The following is a 9199-nucleotide window of genomic DNA, read 5'->3' as shown; positions in this document are numbered from 1 at the left end:
AAGTTTGTCATAGACTACCATATCCAGAGAATGTACTTTACATAAACTATAGTTGTTTCCTTAGTGTACTAGTACAGCTTAACGATGATGTAATGTTCCTTAATCCACCACAACGGCAAATGCAACAGCACAAACACACACCAACAGTCCAGTCTTTATTAAATTGCTTGATAATCTAACTGCATATCACTTGAGACCTTGAAAATGTGCTGTAATCAGATAAAAAATGACACACTGATTTAATTTTCTAACACTACATGGATTAAACACAACAGCCTCATGCAGTGCAGAGTGGGATCCCATTGGTAATGGGATGCCCACTATGTGACATAAAAGGAACTGCAAGAGCCAAGATTTTAAAATGCAAGAGGTTTTTTCTATCTCAGCAGTTTGTTTTTGTGTTTCATGCTGACTTGTGTTTCTCTAACCCATTTCTACAACATTCACCTCTTACATCCTATTAGATGCCCCTCCACCAACCATTGAAACACAAACTATAGCTACAACAGAGTCTAAGACCCCTCCTACATCCACTGAAGCCACGCCCCCAACCACACCCTCTCCCAATCCTTCCACTGAGCTAGCTAAACCACCTGCTCTCACTGAGGCCACGCCTCCAAAAGCCACACCCCTGGAGGAGGGGCCTGTTCCTATACTTCCAGAGAGCAAAGGTATGTTATGGCTAGTAGGTTTGTGTGTGCGCTCTCGATGTTAGTATTCTATAGAAGCCTCTTTCAAGCACTTGTTTTGGCAGTCAAAGCATTGTAGCCAAGCCAAAGCTCAGCGAGTCTGTTGCCAGTAAGTCATCTACTCCAACCAACCCCTAGAGTATTGCGGGTAACGGCTGCAAAGTGTGTGCACAGTGGGAAATCAATGCTCAATTAGACAGTGTTTTCCACTGTCAAAATATAGGGTGACTTTGCATCTTTCGGCACAAAGCGGATTAGGACGGACTGCGCATATAAAACAAAAATGAACCACTGCACACATACACACGCACTGAACAAAGCAGGCGTACACACAAGAGGAATGAATACTGCATGACGTTTAACGAGTGAACTCCATCTACCGTGAGATGCACAAGCTCAGATCAGAAAACGTCAGGGGTGAATAAACTGCTCAGCTGAGACGAAAAACAGAGAAGCTTCTCGGATGGATTTAATAAACGTGGAGATCTTTAAAAGTCCCAGTTGCATGCAGCCGTGCACATGTGTGGATAAAATTACAGCATGGTCATTGATGTTTACACGTATGAGCTTTTGTGTACCTCAAACAACAGCACTTAAACAAACTCATTTGTCAAAATAATGTTCGCAATTTAACGTTCATGATTTCATACAGATGATATACCCCTTGACTTTAAAGTCAAACTAAAGAAATATTCCAGGTTCAATATGAGTTAAGCTTAATCGACAGCATTTGTGTCATAATGCTCATCCCTCCTTTTATAAAAAAAAAAAAAAAAAACAGAAATCGAGATTACAGTGAGGTACTAACAGTGGAAGTTAATGGGACCAATTTTTGGAGGGTTTAAAGGCAAAAAAGCACTTACATTAAATCTTCTTTTAAAACTTATGTATTATTTAAGCTGTAAAGTTGTTAAAATCATACTTTTTTACATTCGTTTAGGGTTTTAGAGGAGTTTATGGAGTTATCATGGCAATGAAGTTGTAAAATTTGATATTACTTTACACAGAAAAGTTTAGTTAGCGATTTAATCACACTTAAATCATGTTAACACTCATATTGTTTATGTCTTGTGGCTATACGTTTGAAAAAGTTTGTATTTTAGAAATTTCGGATTGGCCCCATTGTAAGTGCCTCACTGTAACCCAGATTTTTACTAGAAAAGTGGAGACAAATCTAAATTGTTTTTTGTTGTAATCAACAATATGCCAGAAATGCTTTCAGTAGAGTTTAACTTTTATTGAACCCAGAATATTCCTTTAACAAAACTTTTTATCCCCTTTTCTCCCAATTTGGAATGCCCAATTCCCACTACTTAGTAGGTCCTCGTGGTGGCGCAGTTACTCACCTCAATCCGGGTGGCGGAGGACAAGTCTCAGTTGCCTCTGCTTCTGAGACCGTCAATCCGCGCATCTTATCACGTGGCTCGTTGTGCATGACACCACGAAAACTCACAGCATGTGGAGGCTCATGCTATTCTCCGCGATCCACGCACAACTCACCACACGCCCCATTGAGAGCGAGAACCACTAATCGCGACCACGAGGATGTTACCCCATGTGACTCTACCCTCCCTAGCAACCGGGCCAATTTGGTTGCTTAGGAGACCTGGCTGGAGTCACTCAGTCACTCATTCGAACTTGCGACTCCAGAGGTTGTAGTCAGCGTCAATACTCGCTGAACTACCCAGGCCCCCCACCCCACACCCCACACCCCCCCCTTTAACAAAACTTGAGAATAATGCACAAATAATTTTTATGGTATTTTTCCTTTCTAGAAACTATTCCCTCAATCGTCTGAGACTTAGTGAACAAACATTAGTCATTGCAGTTGCGATTGCAGAATTAAGGGATAGTCCACCTAAAATTTAAATTCTGTCATCATTTACTCACCCTCATGTCGTTCCAAACATGTATGACTTTCTTCCGTGGAACACAAAAGGAGAATTTTTAAAGAATGTACATTTTTCTCTTTTTAACACAATTAAAGCTCCAAAATGACAAGAAAAAGAACAACAAAAGTATCATAAAATAGTCCATACAACTGGTTTACTATATTCCAAGCAGGGCTGGGGAGTAACGGAATACATGTAACGGGATTACATATATAAAATTTAAAATATTAGTAACTCTACAGTTCCACTACAGTTACAATTGAAATTGTTGGTAATCAGAATTCAGTTACATTCAAAAAGTATTTTGATTACTGAAGAGATTACTTTGCATTTTATTGTAATTTTTTCCATTTAATATTTAGTCTATTCAGTTGGAAAACATTTTGTGACGAGGAGGAGGGTGGGGCTACGCACTCCCGGCCCCCAATCGGGCTAATCAGCCGAGGAGAGGGATAAGTGCAGAGGGATGCGGCAGCTGCATGTGGCTCTCTCTCTCTCGAACTGCCGCATCCCGCTGCACTTATCCCTCTCCTCGGCTGATTAGCCCGATTGGGGGCCGGGCGTGCGTAGTCACGAAAATCAACATTAGATCATATATTTTTTTCTCTAGTAAGACCTTTGATATTAGGGCAAAAATATTATTCTTGATGAGAATATTTGTATTGTTTTTCTGTAAAAATAAAAATACAATTCTTAAAACAAGATCATTGCATAAGCTTTTTCAGAGAATGTATTTTTGTCTTACTGTACTGGCAGATTTTTTATAGTCAAAACAAGTGAAAAAATTTACCAGTGCTGAATATGTAATCCAAAGTATTTAGAATACGTTACTGACCTTGAGTAATCTAACGGAATATGTTACAAATAAAATGTTACAGCATGTATTCTGTGATCTGTAGTGGAATACATTTCAAAAGTAACCCTCCCAACCCTGATTCCAAGTCTTCTTAAGTCATACACATCACAACAAGTTTGACATTAATGAGAGCAAAAACATGTTATAGTAGGCCTGTGTCTTGTGACCAATTGTGGTGCACCGTGATGTTTGTATGTGCACAAGTATTAGCTTAATCACATTAATAAAGCACACATTTTTAAAACCAATGCACCATTGGTATATATATGTTATAGTTTCTTTAAAAAAAAAAAAAAAATATATATATATATATATATATATATATATATATATATATATATATATGTATTTATTTATTTTTTTTTTTGGTCCCTCAAATTTTCCCCTACCTGTATTCTTAGTCAATAAATTGTGGGCAATGTAGTTTCAAGCAGTTATATTGTGACTTGTAATATTGAAACTTTAATGGTGATTAGTCAAACAATCTTCTAAATATTCAATCTGTAACTTCTCCCTCCAGAAGCCTCAAAACCTGAGAAAAAGGACTCAGGTAAACCGGTGAAGCCAGTGAATAAGACAGATATGGAAGGTAATGAGGTAGTGTTGTAGCTGCGCTGTAGATGTTTTCATTGCATGGCTCTCTACAGTGCTGAAATCACACTTTCAGCACTTTTCACAATCCCCTTTTCTCCCCAAATTGGAATGCCCAATTCCCACTACTTAGTAGGTCCTCGTGGTGGTGCGGTTACTCACCTCAATCCGGGTGGTGGAGGACAAGTCTGAGTAGCCTCTGCTTCTGAGACCGTCAATCCGCACATCTTATCACGTGGCTCGTTGTGCATGACACCGCGGAGACTCACAGCATGTGGAGGCTCATGCTACTCTCCGCGATCCACGCACAACTTACCATGCGCCCCACTGAATTGCAACCACGAGGAGGTTACGCCATGTGACTCTACCCTCCCTAGCAACCGAGCCAATTTGGTTGCTTAGGAGACCTGGCTGGAGTCACTCAGCACGCCCTGGATTCGAACTCACGACTCCAGGGGTGGTAGTCAGCGTCAATACTCACTGAGCTACCCAGGCCCCCGCAAATAGATTGTTAATGCTTTTTATTTGGCCTAGATCCCTCACAGTCCCTAGAAAGTAGATTATTTGTATGTGTTTATAGTTCAAGTTTTTAGACATTGCATGCTGAATTTGATGGTACTGTGGGTGTGTGTTGAATACAAGGAGTTTTTTGTCTCGAATATCAAGTATTGCTTGTGTGCATTAGGGAGAACAGGGGGTAAAGCTGCAAGACAATGTGACTTTAAATGTGTATATTTAGTGCAATTCAAAACCTGCTTGTTACATCCTAATTTCTGATCTATTAAATGGATTTGGGAAAATCTTGTATATTCAATCAGACTGCATAAGAGCAATTAATGATGAGTTATGGTGTGAGGGTGACCACATTAACACACAATAAATGAAAGATGTGTGTCGACTCTAATGGGATATTTCACTGTTTCAGCACCTCCAAAGCCTAATGCAGAGAATTCTGGAAAAAAGGTTAAACCTCCAGTCAGAGATGAACAAAAGGAAAAAAAGAAAGAAGCACAAATAAAAGCAAACGAGAAAAAAGATTTAAAAGATGTCAAAAAAGGTGTATATTTTAAAGAAGGTGAGAGCAGTAAATATTAGTCCAATGCAAGGTAGTGGTAGACATATACTGTAGTAGTAGTTTTTTCATATGTGCACTGTAAATATATAAAATAATATATTAATACTGCTAAGAAAGGCCTGGGGCCTGTACCATGAAAGTGGGCTGGCCTTTACACCAGTGTTCATCGCCAGAGTAACTTACACTCCACGGCTAACCTGCTCCGGAGCAAGTTTTGTTCTGGGTAACAGATCGCTAACAGATATTCAACCACACAGCTGAGAGTAAAGTGACATCTCTGATGCAATGAATTCACTTCCCCATGTCCCTTAAACCTCACTTTACAGAAAAAAACTTAGAAATCCACAAAATCGACTCTTCGTGATAAAGTATTATTTGAGAGTCTAAATATAGATTTTTGGCAGATGGAGTTTTGTATTTTATTTAAACACACTATAATTGTTTTTCACTTACCTACTCAAGCCATAAAATATAAAAATATCTATGAAATATAAACATAATATTTGGATTAATTTAATACCTGCCAATAATGACAGATTTTTATTTATTTATTTATTTTTTCCCCCAATTTGGTCTCTAAGTCCTTGTGGTGGTGTAGTGACTCGCCTCAATCCGGGTGGCAGAGGACGAATCTCAGTTGTCTCCGCGTCTGAGACCGTCAATCCGTGCATCTTATCACGTGGCTTGTTGAGCGTGTTACCACGGAGATGTAGCGCGTGTGGAGGCTTCACGTTATTCTCCGTGGCATCCATGCACAACTCACCACGCGCCCCACCGAGAGCGAGAACCACATTATAGTGACCACGAGGAGGTTACCCCATGTGACTCTACCCTCCTTAGCAACCGGGCCAATTTGGTTGCTTAGGAGACCTGGCTGGAGTCACTCAGCACGCCCTGGATTCGAGCTAGCGACTCCAGCGACGTGGTAGTCAGCATCTTTACTCGCTGAGCTACCCAGGCCCCAATAATGCTTAATCACTCCACAAGATGGCTATAGAAAGGCATGAATGTCACCCAAACCCATTATTTCATGGACTAGAGATGAATAACAGTATTCCACTTGAAGTTCAATATAAGCTGTACTCAAAATATGTCTTTAAAAAAGAACAACTCATCTTATATTTGCATACCAGTTATTGTATACGGTACTCAGAGTGCTTACTTTTTTCATTATTCAGTAGAAGCCCATATTTATGTTTAGTAGTAATAAATGATAATAAGCTTTCAATTTAGATGTATTCAAAAGCTTTTAAATTTTAAATTAAGTTTTAAAGCTTTTAAAATGAATACGCCTGTGTTCTTGTTGTGGATGTATATGAATTCATGTATGTATTGATATATAAGTCCTTTTTGTATTTTTATCACATTCAGAATATGTTTTCAGCTGTCCTCTTGAGCTATCGCAGCAGCTAATGTGTTTCTTCTAGCGGTGTAATTTCTTCATAATTGTACAGTGATCCCTTGTGCTGTGTAAATTATGTGTTTTAATTCTTCATGATATCACGGTGATCTCTTGTGCAGTGTAAATGCATTTTAATTTTTCACATTTTTACAACAATCTCTTGTTGTGCTTTTTGAAGATATTTAAATACTTCACTAATCTTACATTTTGGGACCAAAGCCTGAGTTGACAGAGAAAGTTGATGAGCAGCCACGTGGTACCAATTAAGCCTGATTAGATTGGTTTGTTTTTGTCAATTCGAAGCCAATCCTGAAACCCTGAGTTTGTTCAGCTAGCTTCATGGTACAGGCCCCCTAAACAAACTTATGCTAAACATGCAGAATCTAGAATCTCAGTTGACCCTTTATCATTTTAAAATTGCAAACAGAATTTTGTATTTCCTAAAATCTGTCATTTTCTAAAACATTTCTGCCTGGTGGTCTGAAGTCCCACCCAAACCCAAACCTCAATCGAAGGAACCAGTAAAGATTTCCACACCCAGTGACAAACAAGCAGACAAAGAGCAAGACAAAAAGAAAGAAAAAGGTACCAATTAGACTGTTGTATAGATAAAGAGAAATGCTATCTGTGCATCTTGAAGCGTTTCTCACAGCTCTTAATATCAAAGTGACATTACCTTTCTCCTAAACTGCAGTCCCTCAAAGACCTAAACTCAGACCCGAGGAACCTACAAAAAACATAATTCCCATTGAAAAAGAAAGGGAAAAAAAGACAGAGGAAGGTATTGTTAGGTGTGCAGATGTGGTAGTAGTATGGTGACCTTTTCTTAATTTGTGGTGGACAGTGAAAAGTGTAGTGTAGGGGTGAAAAAAATTATTTTAGTGTGGTCTGTTCAGTAGATCATGTGCATTGTGATTGTTTTGAGAAGTGAGCATATTAATTGAGTATAGTGGTATGTAAATATTGTGAACTGATTGATGTATAGGTAGTTATTGCCAGTTAGTTTTATGTTTGTTCGGCAGCTGCTTGTAAAGCACAATTAGCTCACTATATGTTTGTGTGTGTGTATGTGTATGTTCCAACACCGTGATAATCTCAATTAATTGCCCCCAAGCATTCTCTTCAGCAAGCCCAGTGGAGGATTCTGGGAAGGGTGAGGAGGTTTCTGAGAAAGATCAAGTCATTGAAGAAGAATCTAAAAGAGTGGAAAGTGTTCAGGAGAATGAGGGAAAAAGGGAAGAAATTGGTATGAATATCAAATAAGTACTTTAATGTGTTTTTTATTCCACTGTTTATCTGCTGTGTTTTCAGTCCTTGAGTCATCTTATAAGTCACTAGTAAGCCAGTTACACCAATACTTAAATCTGTTGTATCATTCCCAGAGTCCACTGAGTCAATACAAGAGTCCAATGAGTCAAAACCAGAGTCTGCTGAGTCAATACCAGAGTCTGCTGAGTCAATACCAGAGTCAGTGGAGTCAATACCAGAGTCTGCTGAGTCAATACCAGAGTCAGCGGAGTCAATACCAGAGTGTGCTGAGTCAATACCAGAGTCAGCAGAGTCAATACTAAAGTCTGCTCAGTCAATACCAGAGACAGCTGAGTCAGTATCAGAGTCTGTTGAGTCAATACCGGAATCTGATGAGTCAATTCTGGAGTCTGGTGAGGCAGCACTAGAGTCTGGCGAGCCAAAACCAGAGTCTGGCGAGCCAATACTAGAGTCCGCTAAGTTAATACCAGAGTCTGTTGAGTCGATACCAGAATCTGTTGAGTCGATATCAGAATCTGTCAAATCAAACCCAGAGTTCACTGAGTCACAACCAGAGTCTGTCGAGTCAGTACCGGAATCTGTTGAGTCAATACCGGAGTCTGCCGAGCCATTACCAGAGTCTGGTGAGTCAATACCGGAATCTGTTGAGTCAATATCAGAATCTGCCAAATCAAACCCAGAGTCCGCTGAGCCACAACCAGAGTCTGTCGAGTCAATACCTGAATCTGTTGAATCAATACCGGAGTCTGCCGAGCCATTACCAGAGTCTGGTGAGTCAGTACCGGAGTCTGTTGAGTCACTACCTGAATCTGTTGAATCAATACCAGAGTCTGCTGAGTCATTACCGGAGTCAGTCGAGCCAATAACGGAATATTTTGAGCCAGAACCAGAGCCGATAATAAGAGAATCTGTCCCGCAAGGACCAGAGTCTATCAAGCCAATATGGGAGTCTGTCGAGCCAATATCAGAATCTGTCCCACCAAAAATAGAATCTGGCCAACCAGTGCTGGAGTATTTTTGGCCAATATCGGAGTCTGTCGCACCAAAAGCAGAGCCAATTTCACCATTAGTCAAGCCAGACAAATCAGTACAAGACCCTGAAATCTCAGTAGCAAAACCTGTAATGCCAAAACTAGAGAAACCAAAAAAAACAGAGGAAGCAGAAAAATTCTCGGAGAAGGAAGGAAATAAAGAAGAAGAAAGGGAGAAGGAAGGCACTGTTAAACAGACAGATGATAAAGGTATGGCTTCGCAAGTGGTGTCAAACTGACCGTAGAATATAGGGTAGAAATCTTTAGGAATTGTTTCTTGAGTGCTTTTGTGTAGAAATAATGGCCAGAAAAATCATTACCTTATAAGAAGAATCTTTGTAGACTTATAAAAAGATTATTACACCTAAAAAAAGTGTCTTTTGATGTAAATTAC

At 39.5% G+C, this 9199-nt stretch overlaps 1 protein-coding gene across 2 annotated transcripts in view; it reads left to right on the top strand.

Annotated features, from left to right (window-relative positions):
- Nucleotides 1-9199, top strand: part of ntng2b (netrin g2b) — a 102127-nt gene that overhangs the window by 66383 nt on the left and 26545 nt on the right. The window contains exons 6-9 of one of the 2 annotated variants that reach the window (XM_051678129.1): nucleotides 465-671; nucleotides 3958-4026; nucleotides 7620-7751; nucleotides 7888-9015. The exons of the other annotated variant lie outside the window; for it this stretch is intronic. Coding sequence (XP_051534089.1) covers nucleotides 465-671; nucleotides 3958-4026; nucleotides 7620-7751; nucleotides 7888-9015 — 1536 coding nt within the window. The remainder of the gene's footprint in view (nucleotides 1-464; nucleotides 672-3957; nucleotides 4027-7619; nucleotides 7752-7887; nucleotides 9016-9199) is intronic. 2 annotated transcript variants of the gene reach the window in all.

Source organism: Myxocyprinus asiaticus, chromosome 38 (genome assembly GCF_019703515.2).
Source record: "Myxocyprinus asiaticus isolate MX2 ecotype Aquarium Trade chromosome 38, UBuf_Myxa_2, whole genome shotgun sequence".
In the NCBI taxonomy this organism is placed as follows: domain Eukaryota; kingdom Metazoa; phylum Chordata; class Actinopteri; order Cypriniformes; family Catostomidae; genus Myxocyprinus; species Myxocyprinus asiaticus.
This window is presented reverse-complemented; position numbering and strand designations above follow the sequence as displayed.